General features: G+C 34.3%; 2 protein-coding genes across 2 annotated transcripts; one reads left to right on the top strand and one right to left on the bottom strand.

The window, feature by feature from the left end:
* Positions 1–37: 37 nt before the first annotated feature.
* On the bottom strand, positions 38–1,029 carry LOC111413752 (trypsin-3-like). Its single transcript, XM_023044850.2, has 3 exons — positions 974–1,029; positions 347–915; positions 38–285 (listed from the first exon to the last, which is right to left on the bottom strand). The coding sequence occupies exons 1-3, from the start codon at positions 1,017–1,019 to the stop codon at positions 139–141; spliced, it is 762 nt and encodes a 253-aa protein (XP_022900618.1). The 5' UTR covers positions 1,020–1,029; the 3' UTR covers positions 38–138.
* An 814-nt stretch (positions 1,030–1,843) lies between these two features.
* Positions 1,844–2,866, top strand: LOC111413750 (trypsin-7-like). The gene is made up of 3 exons (XM_023044847.2): positions 1,844–1,901; positions 1,960–2,528; positions 2,592–2,866. The coding sequence occupies exons 1-3, from the start codon at positions 1,856–1,858 to the stop codon at positions 2,736–2,738; spliced, it is 762 nt and encodes a 253-aa protein (XP_022900615.2). The 5' UTR covers positions 1,844–1,855; the 3' UTR covers positions 2,739–2,866.
* Positions 2,867–18,002: the final 15,136 nt, after the last annotated feature.

Here is an 18,002-nt window from a genome sequence, read left to right as displayed (position 1 = left end):
ATAATTATTATAATCTTAAAAAAGCTGGATAACAACTGGATAGTGGCCATGCAACAAAGTATAATAATAAGCCATTATAACTAAGTTTTCAATTTTTTTATTTACAGATCTAACACAGAATTAAAAAGGCTTCTAAATTTAGATGTTAGCAATGCTGGTGATGTATCCACGAAGGGTTGGAACGCTGGCGTAGACACCTGGGTACGCTGGGCGGGCACATCCGTATCCCCAAGAAACGATACCAATAAGTTGGCCATCAACGACCAATGGACCACCACTGTCACCCTACAAATTCGTAAATAATAAATAAATAAACTTATTGTTTCAAAACATTTATTCAACTTACTTGACAAGCGTCTTTTCCTCCACTTGTTTCACCGGCGCACATCATACGGTCGGTGATTGATCCACTTCCGTAAGCAGAAGCGCAAGCGGAGTTGCTGACAACGGTAACTTCAACGGATTGGAGTTGAGATGGTGATGATCCACCTTCTGTTAAAGTTCCCCAACCACTGACGACGGATTTTTCTCCAACGGGAAGAGCTTGGTTAAGAGAAGGTAAGCCAACAGCGGCAACACCGGAACCAAAGGTAAGATCGGAAGCGAGTTCCAAAACACTGATGTCGTAATCGATGGCAGAGGAATCGTATTGTGGGTTTTGGTGGATGGCTTTAACGTTGACAACTACGCCACCGGATCCACGGATGGAGGAACCAGCACGGATGCTCAACATGGAAGCGGAAGATCCATCGGTACAATGAGCGGCGGTTACGGCAAATTTGGAGGAGAGGATGGAGGCTCCACAAATGTGGCTACCATAGTACTGAAGGGAGAGTTGGTATGGGAAGTCTTCAATATTAGCGTTGTTCCCACCAACAATTCTTCCATCAGGAAGAGGTACTTTGCGTGGGAGAGCTAAAAATAATTAAATATTTGTTATGAACTACTCCAAAAAATATTTTTTTTTTCTTACCGAAGGTGGTTGCCAAAAGGCAGGAGAGAACTACAAAGCGGAACATTTTGATATGACACAATTTGAGAATTAGCGAGTTTATATAGTTATATTATCTTACTACAATTTTTTTCCACTTGAATTGATGATAATAAATTAAGGGACACGTGAATGACATTGTAAGATCAGGCGATTTTTAGTCTATTTTAAGCAGATAATAATCAAAAATCTTTAAAAAATTCTGTACTTTTCATTTATTGACATATGTAGCTACAGTCTATCAGTAAACAATTAGTATTTGAGTCATCCTGTAAATATCAAATAAAAATTTCGAGAGTGCTTGGTTAATGTTTTTGTATTCTCCTATTGTACTGTTATTAAGCTGTATATGTCTAAAATTAAAAAATGTCTAAAATAAATTAATAAATTATGATAGTTCAAACCTAAATTTAATAAAATTTAAACATAAAAAACTAGTATCTTGCGTTAATTAAAAAACCTGTTTAGTATCTTATCTCAAGACAACCATCTATAAGAGAGCAATACCAAATGATATTTTTGGACGAATAATACTAATAGTACTACATAATAAAGTAATAAGAAAAAGAATACGGTATAAAAATGGGATATTGAATGTCTATGTAATTACAAAACTTTTAAATAAACTACATATGCTTAATGTATTGAGAGCATACACTTTTTTAGTAATTTTTATACTGATTGATTAAAATCTCCTTGTAATCAAAAATCCCCTCATATAATCTCCGTCATGTTTAATAACAAATCGTTCATATCAAATATTGATAATTTATTTTACTTATCATCAATTTAATTAATAAAAAATTGCTACAGACTTAAACTGACTATATAAACTCGCCGACTCTCAAATCATACCATAACAAAATGTTTCGTTTTGTAGTTCTCTCCTGCCTTTTGGCAACCGCTTTTGGTAAGCAGAAAGAAAACTTAATTTCAAATCCTTTTATAACACATTTAAAACTTTATAGCTCTCCCACGCAAAGTACCTCTTCCTGATGGAAGAATTGTTGGTGGAAACGACGCTAATATTGAAGACTTCCCATACCAACTCTCCCTTCAATACTATGGTAGCCACATCTGTGGAGCCTCCATCGTCTCTTCCAAATTCGCCGTAACTGCCGCTCACTGTACCGATGGATCTTCCGCTTCTATGTTGAGCGTCCGTGCTGGTTCTTCCATCCGTGGATCCGGTGGCGTAGTTGTCAACGTTAAAGCCATCCACCAAAACCCACAATACGATTCCTCCGCCATCGACTATGATATCAGTGTCTTGGAACTCGCTTCTGATCTCTCATTTGGAAGTGGTGTTGCCGCTATTGGTTTACCATCTCTTAACCAAGCTCTTCCCGTTGGAGAAAAATCCGTCGTCAGTGGTTGGGGAACTTTAACCGAAGGTGGGTCATCTCCATCTCAACTCCAATCCGTTGAAGTTACCGTTGTTAGCAACTCCGCTTGCGCTTCTGCTTACGGAAGTGGATCAATCACCGATCGTATGATGTGCGCTGGTGAAACTAGTGGAGGAAAAGACGCTTGCCAAGTAAGTTGAAGAAATTGTTTTGAAATAATGAATTTTGTTTATTTATAATTTTTGAATTTGTAGGGTGACAGTGGTGGCCCATTGGTCGTTGATGGACAACTTATTGGTATTGTTTCTTGGGGATACGGATGTGCCCGCCCAGCTTATCCAGGTGTCTACGCCAGCGTTCCAACCCTTCGTGGATACATCACCAGTGTTGCGAATATCTAAATGTATAATCCCGTTTAATTCTGTATCAGATCTGTAAATAAATAATTTGAAACTTAGTTATAATGACTTAATATTATGCATCCTTAGTCAGTATCGTCAACATTGATTAAAATAGTTTTGAAATTACTGCATGTATCTCGTTGAATTACCCATTGCAGTCAAATAAACAGATTTCATAAGCGTTTTTATTTGTAACACACATTATATTAAAAAAAAATGTTTTGGCGTACCACAATTGTATTATATTAACATTCTTACCATTACTGGAAAAATCAAAGTAATACAACGAGAAAATGACGCAGACGAATCCACCACCACTGAATAAAGTTGTTTGTGAAATTGCGAACATTGTAATGAAAGCTCGTTAAACTGTCCAATGTAATAAGTAATAACACATTGAAAGACAGGGAAATAAATCCAAATTCGGTCGTCCAAAAACCTTAAATAATAGAGACATTGGTTTTGACTTTATACGATAAAGAAAAACGGGAAACCAACCGCAACAAGTTTGGTTACTGAAATCGCTATAAGAACTGAGACACCAATACATCTTGAAATCGTTTGAAGAGTATACATATTAACATCGAACGGATACCATGCAATAACGCCAAAGTGCAAACAGTTAATTTGTAAAGTTAACGTTGACAAAATTTTAATTTTATCATAAAATCTAAAGATAAAGACAATGATTTTTGAAAACAAGCAGTCTTTAGGGAAGAAATTAAATGTAATGTATATGGAAGTGACAGAAGAACAAAAATTCTGCCATCTCACTGCTATGATTAAAGCAGAAGAACCCTTAACAAAATATAATACCAAAACTTAGCTTTTCTGCATATTGTACCTTTGGGCAAAATTGTGTGGTGCAAAGTACTATCTAACGGTGCGGTAACTTCTCCTTTACTTTCTTTTAGTCATTTTGTTATGATATAGTTCATTTATTATTATCCAAACAAAAAGCAATAGAAATGTTGTTAGTGACTGGAGTAGGGAATTGGATACAACTCCAAAACAGAGTAGTTAGCTGTGAGCTACACTATAGCTGAGAAGAGTTAAAACAATCGTACATGAATTTCTAAACCCACTAACTCTTTCGTAATGTACTTATAATATTAAATATTAAAAAAGTAGGTATTTGTTCATATTTAATTATTTACTCTGAACATTCTGGAATTCATTTCCCTTACTTCCAACTGTAATGCATTATATTATAGTTTTACCCCTGTAAAATTGAAAGATTTTTGTGTTCTTGTTGTCCAAAATCACTTGTTCTCTATGATCTCTATGACGCGTACTGTAACCATGCTTGTCCGAATTTGTGGAAAATTCTTCTCGATATTTGTGAACATGTTTAACACAAGCAAGTATAAGCCACAATCGTAACGTCATAATCTTTAATTTCTTGAATCGCGTTCTGCAACTGTCTCGGTAGGACATTTTCAATAGGGTTCGTATCGCCTTCTTTTGTAGTTTGAAGATTTTCTCTGATTCAGTTGAAACACCCCATATTATTATACCGTATGTCGCAATACTGTGGAAACACGCAAAGTATACATTTCTTGCTTCTTTCAAAGATAAGCTTTTGACTATAACTTTTAAACAGCACAAAGAATTAGAAAATCTTTGTTTTAGTTTTGTTATATGATCCGACCAATTGAAGTATCGTCGGCATATAAACACATAGAGCTTGTTCGAATATTTTCTAGTAAGTCATTTATATACAAAAGAAAAAGAAGGGGTTTCAATACCGAACACTGCGAACGCCTGTCTTCATATCTTTTAGTTCAGATTGACGATCTTCCAGTACACGCACTGTTTTCTTCCAAACAGATAAGATCTGATTAGTTTCAATGCTCTACAGTGAAACCCATATTTCCCCAACTTATACAAAACTTTCTCATGATCAACGCTATCAAAAGCCTTACTGAGATCACAGAAAGCTATCTGTGTAAATTGTTGAAGATCCAAACCTTGTATAATTCCTTCCACCAAAGTTAGAAGTGCTGTAGTGGTAGATTTATCTTTCTGATACCCGTGCTGGAATTTTGTTATAATGTCATTTTCTTGTATATAATGCACTATCATGTCTTTTAGTACAATTTCAAAAACTTTTGATAAGCTTGGTAATATTGATATAATTTTCTGGAGTGCCCTCATCTCTGTGCTCTTTAAGGGCTTCACTCAACTGCTTCGTCATGCTTCCTTGATGTATAGCCAATCCAACGCCATTCCTTTCCTTGATTTGGTGACCAATGGGTCGTTGGTTTGTTCTCTCCCACAAGTCTTCATTGGACCTCCGGCCACCTCATGACTATAATACGTCGCATATATTAATTAATGAACACTTGTAATTTGTTCGACATCTCTTTGGTGACCTTCCATGTTTCACACCCACACAGGAGGACTGACTTTATATCGTTGTTGAACAAGCGATGTTGCTTTCTTTTTGAAGTGTTCTTATTTCGCCAGATGGAGTACAACTGCACGAAGACCCCATTTGCTCTCTGTATTCGTTTCTTCACATCCCCTCTACTCCTCCAACTTTACCAACAATGCTAACAAGGTATACGAATATTTAAACTCGTTCCAAGTCTCTTCCATTCCTTGTTAACTTAGCTTCGATTACAGAATTGATCCTCATCTCCTTCGTTTTATGAACATTAATTTTTAGTCCTGCTGCTTATGCTTCATCCTGAAAAATCTGCAAAACTCAAGATCTTCAAGTTTATGTTGCATCCTCCACTGAATACCATTTCACCTTCCCGCTGTAACCTTTCTCATTATTCTATCTAATGTTAGGAGGAACAGTATGGGTAATTTAATCACGTGGTGACAATAAACGTTTGTTACAAATATAGTTAATATAAATTGATATTCTTCATTATTAATATAGGTACCCATAGCATAAAGTTAAAGATGTTTGTTGTAATATTGATAAAATATATGTTGTTCTTGAAGTGTCCTAACTGATTTTTAAACATCTTAACGTTACTCATTAACGAAACAACTAGCAAAAGTAACTCTTATCTCGTAAACATTGTTTTCATTAAAAACTTAACCACATTAATATTATTCATTATTTCCTGGGATTGTTTGAGCTATTTTATGAGCTTATCATAATAAATTAGCGTCGATGCTGTCGAGATTACCGTTTACAAACTTAATGATATTACCAAGTAAGATAAACTTACCACTAACAACATGGTGTGACACTTAATGTCTAAAAGAGATAGATTGTTTTTAAATTCTTTTGTTAATTTATCTAGTTCGAGAATTACTTCTAATAAAATTTTTGAATCGTTATTTATGCAAGTTTTTCTTTCTTGTAGATCGAACGAACAATAGATAAAACTAATTAAGAAATAATTTGTAAATGCCAGTTTTCCTACCCGATTTTGTACTTTTATGACTTCTGCTCTTCCACACTGAGCGAAGGTGGGGAGTACGATAATCCTGCAACATCAGAAATCCAGGTTTAATCTAAACTTTATCGTTTTCTTGATCTGATTCCGAATGGGATACCAAATATGCTGACCTATACGAAGTTAGTCAAAATTAAATTGGATTTTACATGTATAGTTTTGATTATAATAAGGGAATCTCTCAACCGATTTTGACGAACAATATCTCATTCGAAAGCTTAATCCTTAGACGATACGAATGCCTGATTCAAAATTCTCTTTCAAATTTTCTTTTGAGGTGGCCATTACTCATAAACGACGCACGTATTCAATTTTCAAGATCAATACGTCATTCGGTTCGGCATAGTTTCTTCTATCATAAAATGCCCGATGTCAATTTCTTCCCATTAACCTTGTACAGCCCACAGAATAGCACTGTGTTCAGCTCGTTGTTTATGCTCATAAGGAAGCTCAAAATTCTAGTCCACAATAAGAAAAAAATAATTTAGTTAACCTAAACACGAAATTCGGAATATTTTAGAAAAAAGTTTTAGTTTAAAAGTTGTAGCACACTTTATTCTTAACAATACTGCTCATTGCAGTATTGTTAAGTTTTCGAGTGTACTTTTGCTCTCGGATGCATAAATATCAAGAATAATTCGAAAAGGTAGAAATTAGAAGAAATCGTGGTTTCTCTACTTGTTATTGGTAAAGTAAGGGATTCCAAATGTTTTAGAAAAAAGTTTTAACATAAAAGTTATAGAAAATTATATTCTTAACAATATCGCTCTTTCACACTTTTGTGCTCAGATGCCTAAATATCGAGAAAAATTCGAATAGGTGAAAATTAGGTGAAATCGTGGTTTAACAACATTCTGAAGACAACATTGGGTAAACTAGATAGTTAGGCCATATAGCATTATGTGTAACTGTTTTTTGTTGTAGTTTTTACATGTGTAGTCAATGTGTATGAATATGCTTGACAATACTAAACAAAGAATTGCAGTTGCGATTAGTGTACGTGAATTAGTAATCCATATTTAGGAGTTAATAAAAATAAATATAAATTATTTCATGAACGTTTTTTTATAGCTTTTGGCCACATTATCACAATTACAGGCCAGTGAAATGACAATGATAGGCTAAAAAAAATATAACTTGTAGATTAAATCGAAGACAATGTATTTATTTCTTATAACTAGAATATTATACTACAATATTATATCTTTCAGATAGTAATTTGTCTATTTATTGACGCAAGAAACACAACAAAAATAATTATTATCTTTAGTAGAATGTTTTAGTAAACTTCTTATTATCATTTAAAATACGTTTTAACGTACGTTGACATTTAAATCCAACATAACTCTTAGTGATATTAAAAGTACAAGTAAAACATATTCCCATATGAATTTTAGGGTTCTTAAAATTATACTCAAGTACATTAATTGCAGAAGAAGGTGCATCAAAATGTTTGATGTTATGTTAATTTGTTTGTGAGTAAACAACGTTTTTTACGTTATTTAGTTTCTGCATTTTATATGGTGTTAGATCATTGTTATATCCCAACTAATTTGAAATGTTTTCCATTATACTATCTTCCTCTATAGTTGCATTTTTAAAATCTTCTGACTCATCTTTCTTAGTGTCGCTCGCTATATCTGGTCTTATATTTATCTTATTACTGTAATTTTGTATACATATTTTAGTATCTACGTCATTTGTACGTGTGTCTTCACATCGAATCTTCTGTACATTTTTCTCCTTCATAAGAACTTTTTTTTGCCGCATTTTCTATTCTTTTATATCGTTTTCGTCTTTTTCTTTGTCTTTTACTCCTTTCTTGAGAATTCTTTCTGATTTTCGCCTTCCTTTTTCAATTTCAGCTTGTTTTTTTGACTCTATATTTTTCCACGTCAATGATGTAATTACGAATGGAATTTTTGCCGCCATTTTTCTCTTTCCTTTTCGTTCAGGTGTTTAGGGTTGTAAATAAAATCATTTAAGAGTAAGTTGATCATGTTATCATCCTCGAAAATAATAGGTACGTCGGTTAAATCCCAGTTTTCGGCAGAATCGTTCGGAGCCAGTACATTATTATTTTCATTACAATCTATTTCATTTTCTTTATCCAAATTAGTAAGATTATATAAACAATCTAAATTGTTGCAGTCGTCTAAGGTATTATAATTAGTCGGGAAATAAATTTCACGTAACATTACAAAATTCTCAATGTCTTTCCACGTTTTATTACCGACAATATTCTTAAAATTAGTCATTGAGAAGTTTGTACTACTAGCGACTTCAGTATGTGTGTCTGTCGTTACTTTCTTGCCAAGACACTTTTGATAATCCAGAGAGTTAGGATCCCATAGGAAAAGCCCACAAATGCTAAATCCATTTACAATGGATTTACAACGATTCAGGTTTAATCTCTTAACAACATTTTCTAAGACGAGTGCAAAATCTTGTTTGGCCAGTACTTTCTCAGGATGTCTTCTTCTAAAATCTGAAGCTGTATACTTCCAAGCCTCTTTTAAAGATCCGCAACGGTAAGCAACATCAGCTGGCTGTAATATTCTAGTGCAATTCGAGTAAAGACATATTACAATTATTTCCGATTCAGTGCATAAATTACTAACATTTATTATTAAATGGGTTTTATGCCCATCAACAAACAAAATAATTGGAAATATTACATTTTTCTTTTTTAACGCCGGGTATAAGATAATTATAAAACAAATCTGCTTTCATCCATCCGTTATCGCTTCAACCTATGCTCCATGCATCTGGAACAGATGTTACAATGGTTTATAGGAAGTGTATTATAGGAAGTGTAAGGTCTCCTGCAGCAGAAAAAGTAAACATTACTATTAAATTTACTTTTGGATTGTATTGCCAAAACTCCTTTCTTTTTTGAACATAGCAGAAAGCATGTTTCATCCCTATTATAAACTATACTAGGGTCTTTAAGTATATCAATGCACTCTTTCCCGATTAGGTACTTTTCTATATTTCTAAACCACTTTCTTATATCATTTTCGGAAATAACTGCACTAGCAACAGTTACTCCTTCTGCTGTACGTTGGGCAAATTGTAAAAATTTTTTTGCAAAAAGGCTTTGTTACCATCCATCGCCCGTTTTATTATTTTTGAAGGGATTTTCCCTTGGTGCCGCTTCTAAGAATTCCTTAACCGATTGTTATATATCTTTCTTTTCACGAGGAAATCCATTTTGCGCGCAAGTATAAATCCAATTCTTTAAGACTTTCTCTTCTTGTAAAGTCAACATTGGTGATGGATAATGAGATGTCTTGTTAGGACAGATTAAACATCTGTCCACTCATTCGAAACTGTAAAGTACACTTGGATACCGAGTACATTGATGCCTTCGGTTGTGGCATGCCATGTTTTATGGCTTCAAGCAAGTGGCATAAATTGAAAATAGTTTCCTCGACCGAACACAATATTAAGAATGAAAGAGACACCTAATACAAAAATAGAGCTCTAAGACAGTTATTGGTCATATCAGCCAATCACTATTGATTGGAAATAATATAGTGTAGTTACTGTCCATGGTCGTAAAATGACTACAAAATTTTAATATACAGGTTATGTTTTCAAAAAGATCTTTATCAACATACAGAATCTGAAGATGTTTAATTTGTATATTAACACTATAATTCACAAATCGCTGAAGATGTAAGCTTTTTAAATTTACTAGTAGTTACCCGAATTTTTATATCACATTGCACCGTTTTAAACAAATGTGTCAAACACAACGTACATAACTTCACTAAAGATTTGGCGGTGTTAGAGACGGTTTCCACAACATAATAAAAACATATCCTGGATGAACACTCTTATAGAAAGCTTATTATTTATTTTAATTAACTGAATGGCCAATAACTCTACAGAGACCAACAAATATACGGCTAACCCTTTTATTTTAGCGGAATATAAAAGAGATTTCGAATCGGCCTTTTCCACTCTCATATTGGCCAAGGATTAAGCTTTCGAATGAGATATTGTTCAACAATATCGGTAGAGAGGTTCTATTGTCTTAATCAAAATACTATACAGGTAAAATCCTTATCATATCTAATTGGAGACTAGAAAAATTATGGGCTAACTTCGCATAGGGAATATGCTGAATTATTTAATCATTTCATCGATTATAGAAGTTGAATATTTATCGGGTTTTTGTATTTGTGTATTTAAAGAGAAATTACTTATGGTGACCCACATCAATTCAGTACCTACCTTACAATTAAATTATTTTATTTTAAATAAAAAGTAAATGCAGTTACTTGATTAACTGGATCAATATTATATAGATATTTTTAACTATATTTAATTAAGATAGGTTAAATCAATATAATTATGTTTATGAAAGTGTTAATGAGTCGTAATTAAACAAGTCCAATTAATAGTGAAAACTGCTTGTCACATCGCTTATGATTTAAACTCGGCAAGTCGTGAGTGTTTGCATAATACATTAAAGGGACTTAATTAAGTTATAAGACCTACGAAAGGGGGGAGGTTGCAAGCGGGAATCCAACCGTGGAGAGGAGAAATTCTAATTAGCATGCGATCTTAAATAATGGCCTGTATTAAGAAACGTTTAAATAATCTGGGAACAACCAGGTGCGGAACAACTTTACTCGCTAAATGCTTCTATTCTTCATCCACTTCCCTAGCTGTCTCGAGGAACTACGTCTCATCTCTTTTCAGCACGTGGCTCGACTTTTACGTTATCTTTGTCTTCGCCGTCGGAACCGTAGAGTGAGCCCCAACAGATTTACATAAGATTATTTCACAAACTGCAGCCTTTAACTTTAAACCTACTTTAGATACTAAACGGAATTCTGGATCGCTTTAAAGTTCCTCCTCCTCTCTTCTGTTTCCAAGGAGTTTTCGCATATTTGATTGGGGATTTAGCTGTCGTTATAATCTCTTTAAGTTTCCACGAGAAAAGAGGGTCCCAAAAACCTAAATTAAACATTAGATTTAAGTTCTTATAATATTAGAATTTAGTAGTTATATTTAATGGCACCTAAAATCCGCGAAAGTTATCAATTATTCCATTATGATCGTTTTGAATTTTCACACCATAAAAGCTAAGGACGTGCTCGGACGACCGAAAATCCCTCCATACCAATAAAGTTTTACCCACCATAAAGCTTCGCGACGATGTCCGCAAATCCGAAACGCGAGAAATACTTTATCTTTCCGCGTTTTAAAGCCCAAAGCTTCAACTCTACACCCCAAGTTTCCCTTCTCATTTTTCCTTTTTCCTCGACACTTTCGCATACAAATACATATTTAAACCGACGACGAATAAATCGCCCAACGCTTCATTGAACGGGACGTCGCGACGCCACTGGATGTTATTTAAAGAGGGGAATAGAGACGAAAAGCTCAGGTTATCGTTGTCGGCGTCGTCATCGTTGGAGTCGGAGTGTTGCTCCCCGGAAGTTAAACGAAGAAGGAACGAATAAAAATAATCTCGGAGGGAAGCGAGAACGACTCTCGGTGTGCTTAAGAGAGATTTTCTTAAACGCCTTTTAGTGGTCGTGTAAAGTGACGGAGTAAAAAAGGAGAATTAAAGAGAGAAAGTGTTGATTTTGTAATAAAAGAATCTTGTTTTAAATTTATTTTATATTTTGATTTGATTTGTTTCAAAGTTCCATATAATACTTTTTAATGGAAAAACTTCTCTAAAAGAAGAGCTTTTTGTGAATACTGCTCTCTTCTCATAACATTAATTTCGCCTTCGAAACCAATTCAGATTCCAATGAAATATGAGTAAACCTATTTAACAAATTTGACACAGAGTACTTAGTAGATCTAATCTAAAGCTGATGTGAATATTTGTAAGAGAAAAATAAGCTGGCATTTTGGAAACTTTGTGTCCTCGTGAATACCAGATTAATACAAGGACGACATATACACCATGGTCTTAATTAAAGATCTAGAAAACCAGCGCATTTCACAATCACAATACAGTTTATAGACCAGCTTATGTACTTCTCAAAGTTTATCCTACCTAATAAAGTAAGATAATCTGGTTCCCAAAGACCATCACCGACGGTTTATAGGAATTGATAGTTAGCCAGTTAAACCATATCGAGTTTTGTTAGTAAACATTTATATGGGTTTTAATACAGCATGACTAGAACTAAAAATTGTGTAATAGACTTGAAGGTAAATACTATTCTGAAGCAACTACTATTGCATTCAAAATCAATTCAAGTTTAGAATAATCAAACATCCCAAGTTGGGTTTAAAAATCATAACAATGATGATTATGGAAAATAAAAAACTATTAATGGCACATTCAATCTTTATCAAAATTTGTTTTAAAATGTTCTTTATTTCATGGTGATATCTCCATTCGTTCTTGAGATATGACTTTTTAAAGTTTATATTTCATATCTATAACAATCAAACAATGCAGAGTTGGATTTAGAGCGTCATAACAACAATGATTATGGACAATAAGAAATTATTTATGGTGCATTAAATTTTCATTAAATTTGCTTTAAACTCCATTTTATTTTATAAGTATATCTCAACAATTAATTGTTGAGATACGTTAACATTAATTATCCTAACGTTTCTGTTTAAGATTATGCAATGTTGCAACCAAAGAATCATAACTCGTAAATTTGAAGATTCGAAGAAATGATCTTCAATATATTAAATACTAAATAAATTTACATTAATTTGTTTTTTATTTCATGATGATATCTCTATTAATTTTTGCAATGCATACACTAATACTTTTGTTGAGTACTGTATACAATCTTCACTCCCAATTATAACAGAGTAATGGACTCTGCAGGTACCGTCCTCCGCTTGCTACGGCGCATCTGACCTTCACCGGCCAAGATAGATTTTCCAAGCTGTACATTTACACATACACACAAACATAATGCTAACATTGTCAAAATAGATTAAAAAGATATCACAACTTACTGATCTACGTAAATGTTGAGACCGAATTTTTACAAGATTATAAGACTTTCACTGTACATACATTGTATATGCAAGTAAATAGAAATTTAATGGCAGGATGTATAACACATATGAGCTATTAGGCATAGAAAGCAATGGTATGGAATTTAAAACGTACTCAATTTGGGTCAGTAATCTATCTCGGCGACATTCAATTACCGCTACTTCCTAAATTTCCCCATTATGAATATTAAAACACTTTGTAGAATTATCGTTAGATAATATGAAAATATTTAGCAATTGCGACTGAGGTTACATTACAAGTAGCTTTTTACATGTTTTTGTTAAATGGATCCTACCCGATTACTTTTTCCTGCCACTTTCTTGGAAAGGCTATTTACACGTGTGTATACATTCTTGGAGGTTCCTTTGATGGCGTTAGGTAGGAAGATAAAAGCCTGTGCCTCTCAGATTCAATATGCGTTCTTGCTTTCATTCATCTCCACCAAATTAAGAAATATAATCTATGATCAGTACAATTCAAAGAATATTTACAAAATAGCGAGGTGGCTGATAAATGAAGATAGCGAAGATCTGACTGAGGAACTCGGAGAAGAAAATGATGGCTGCTCAAGATAAAAAATACCCTAAGACTAACTTGCTCTGATTACGATAAATTCATTGAAAATTGTTAGAAGAATAAAGTGTATAATAATAAGTTGCTTAAATTTGGTGGAACAGAACCAAAGAAAAGCTGTCCCCGCTATTTAACAGAGTGCAGTGCCAATCAGACGGTATAGCAGTCCCTACATTCAACCAGTCGAAAACATTAACTTAGAAAATTACAGAGAAATACACCAATGAACTTGTTTAAAAGTGTAATAAAAAAATAAGCTAGAAAATCTGAACACAAATATACCGGGTGTTTAAAAATTGTGTTCGGATATTTTACCCACTTATAGTTCTCATCAAAATAAACAAAAAAGTCTTAGTAAACTTAGGTCCTAAAATCAATTGTTTCAGAGATATAGTTGATTTTACGTTGCTTTTCAATAAAGTGCATATCTAGTCGTTTAGTCGTGTTACTACTTTCTAATCGCTTAACTGGTGAAACTTATTTGGACTTTCTGCAAAACGCTTTACCGATATTATTCGAAGATGTACCTCTCCAGGATAGGTTACAAATATGGTTCATGCATGATGGCACGCCTACACATTTTACGATTATTGTCCGTAATTTTCTTAATACTGACTTTTATGGTACATGGATACGAAGAGGAGGTTCAATAGTTTGGCCACCTAGATCACCTGATTTAAATCCTCTAGACTTTTTGCGTGGGGTTACTTAAAATCATTAGTGTATTCAGCACCTGTTAATAACCCGGAGGGTGTTCAGCAAAGAATACAAAACGCATGTGAGACTATTCGCCAATCTCTAGGAGTTGTCGAAAGAGAGCGCAATTCTTTTGTACGAAGATGTCAAGCATGTCTTCGAGTGGAGGGAGGTCATGTAAAGCATTTACATTAAGCATTTTGTGTTCAGTATTTATGTTCTGTTTGTATTTTCCCAATCAAATAAACATTTGAAGACTAAGACGCTTCATTCACTAATAACACTGAAATTGTCTTCTTCGAAAAAAAAATTCGAAACGACTGCTTTTAGGACCTAGGTTTTCTAACACTTTTTTGTTTATCGTGATAAGAACTATAAGTGGACAAAATATCCGAACACAATTTTCAAACACCCGGTATAGTATATACAGGCCATTCTTCGTTTCATTCTGAAGTGAAAATCTTAATGCAAAAACGTTGTACTTTGCTTCGTACCTGTTCACGAGGTTCGCGAAGGTCGGACATTTAGTTCATAAACAATCATTAGTTTTGAAAATCTGTTAATGTAAACGGTTGGAATTTAGTATAGAAAAAACTTTAAAATGATTTTTTTTTGTTCACGTTATTTTATTTAGGTTTTAAAGATTGTTTTTAACATATGTTAATTAACACGAAAAACACACTTGACAACATACTAGAATTTCGTTTACAGTTTTGTCAATTAGAAGTCATTAACAGTATTTTACGATGAAATGACGAGAAAATGTATTCGTAGATTGAATTTTAAAAAATATTACGGTATCTGACAGTACACAAACACAATGTTGCCACATATTAACGTTTCTTTTAAGTGTCTCCTGAAACCATACAAAACGCTGTACAACATTTTTGTATTAAGATTTCCACTTCAGAATCAAACAAAGAATGGCGTCACGTATAGCTTTTCTGCCAATTTATACACATCCTACGTATGCTTTGTTGATTTGTCCAAATTATTTGACAGTGCGATTAGGAGACATACTGAGAAGAATAAAAACATCCTCACACTAGGTGGCCCATTTTTATTCAACTTATTTATGGAGAAAATAATCGAGTACACGATAACGTTAAACCTAGGATATAAAATGGAACAAAAGAAAATCTGCATAATAAAGACAAATCAGAAAATGACCTGCAAAGGCCACTACACCAGTTCTACCAGTTCTACACCAACTGATTATGTGTAGTCCATCGAACGAGTCATGTTATTTTTCTACTTGGTTGTGCATATCTCAAGCACTCACGACCCTGCAAAGGCTTTGTGAAATCAAATTGTTGAGAAGTCGATCAAATTCATATGTATGGCTAGTAAAGTACGGCCTACATCCGTCAAATAATGACCTATCGCATTTAAATGACTTTGAGAGCAATCTCAAGAAAGACCAGATGGGACAGAATTAACAACTCCGATATCAGACACCAATCTGGAATCCAACACAAATTGAGATGGGGAAGAGATTTTGTTACAACGATCAGACAGTTCACCACAGAGATGAAAAGACAGCTGAATCATCTTCTCAAGAGATATTTCAATCCAGTAATTTCAGGAAGGACTTTGAATGCTATTCCAAAGATAAATAGGTTGATACGGTTCAGAAACATACCTACTGTGAATACATTACTAAGAAAGAGCACTACACCGAAATCAGAACTGAATGGTGGAGGGAAGACCTGGAAGAACACATTATAGAAAAGAAGAAACTCTACTAAAAATTACTCTCAACAGGTGATCCAAGAGATAGAGAACAATATGCAATTCTCAAGAAGGAAGTGAAGAAAATAGTTGGCAAGCAAAAGAACGAAATGTGAGAAGAAATTTGTAGACGTATAGAAAATTATATGGGATCAACTAGAACTAGGGAAATATAAAAAATCATTAAAAACCTAAAGACCTAGAATAAAAACGATCACAATGAAGAACTAGGTGTACTACTATCTGGCACTGTTGAAGGAAGATAGAGTGGAATTTGCAGAATGTAATGTATGTCAAGAAAAGGAATACAGCTTATTGAATGATGAAGAGGAGGTAACAGCGGGCGAAGTAAGAAGCGCGATAACAAGGATGAAGAACGAAAAATCACTCGGACCGGTAAATATACCTACGGAATTACTAAAAGAAGCAGCTGAACAACTAGCTGAGTTACTAGCGCATATATTTAATAACTTCCTAAGAGGATAGGACCAAAAAATAGACTATTGCGTATGTAGTAATATTTATAAGAAAGGGGATAGAAAAATATGTTCGAATTTCCGAGAGATAAGTGTAATTAGTACGATCTCTAGGGTGTATGGTAGCTTCATTAAACAGCGAATTGAAAACGTGATGAAGAACATCAATACGGCTTCAGGACTTGTAGGTCGTATATCCATAGTATCTTCACTCATAACAAACACAAGAAACCGGCGCACAATATGAACACAATGTGAGTCTTGTGTTTATAGAGCTGGAAAAAGCATATGACAGTGTGTTCCTTGGAAATCTGTGGGGTGCTATGAATAACCACAGAGTTAGGAAAGTATATGTGAATGCTGTACAAAATCTCTATAAAAATATGATGGGCGTGGTAACAATCGGAAATGATCTGTTCGACTCGTTCCCAATTACTACAAAACTTAAGCAAGGATGCTGTATAGCCCCAATATTTTTTAAAATATCTTTAAAGGACGCTTTACGAAAATGGAGGAAACAATGTTCTAGTATGGAAGTACCTATAACCAAGTCAAACATTTCACATTACACTTCGCTGACGACCAGGTGATAATTTTCGAGGATAGACTAGACGTGGATTACATGCTGAGCAAATTAAAATTACAATATGAGGATTATGGGCTTATATATCTACTAACCCGGAAAAGACTAGATACCTGGTCGTGGGTGATGTGGGAGAAGATTATCGTGTAGAGGGCGTCACTACTAAAAATATGACATCCTATATATACGTGGAAGTACCTGAAATTACAGACCAGGGGGAGAGGAATGACGAACTAATTAGTGAATCAAGTTACTGAATAATGTTCTCTGGAGTAAGAAAATACACAAAAGAAACAAAATACAAATACATGAAACTCTGGTCGAAAGTGTTGAAACCTACGGAACAGAATTATGCGAAGTGAACAGGAGAAATAAGTCGAACATAAATGTAATGCAAATAGAGTACTTAGCGATGGTTCGTACAATCTATTTCTCTCAGTGTGGTACGGACGTGAGAAGAGAATCGCGACAGACCGATGAGCGAAAAGAGTTATGGAATGAGTGCTACACAATAGGGCGAAGCACGGAAGGCCCAAGAAAACATGGAGAGCCGATGCGGCAGAGGCATGCACTCCAGGGGATTAGTAGATGAGTAGTGGCGTAACCAGAAAAGATGGAAGCTAGGGTGCGAGACGTGGTTTTGAACTGGAACAAGGATGAACTATAAGTTGGTTTAGGTGCCAAGTGTAAGAATACATGGAGGCACTTCACGAGCCATATAAAAGCTATTATACCATAAGATGGGGCTACTTGGCCACCCCGAGGCTACATGGATACAAC

Source organism: Onthophagus taurus, chromosome 11 (assembly GCF_036711975.1).
Source record: "Onthophagus taurus isolate NC chromosome 11, IU_Otau_3.0, whole genome shotgun sequence".
In the NCBI taxonomy this organism is placed as follows: Eukaryota; Metazoa; Arthropoda; class Insecta; order Coleoptera; family Scarabaeidae; genus Onthophagus; species Onthophagus taurus.
This window is presented reverse-complemented; position numbering and strand designations above follow the sequence as displayed.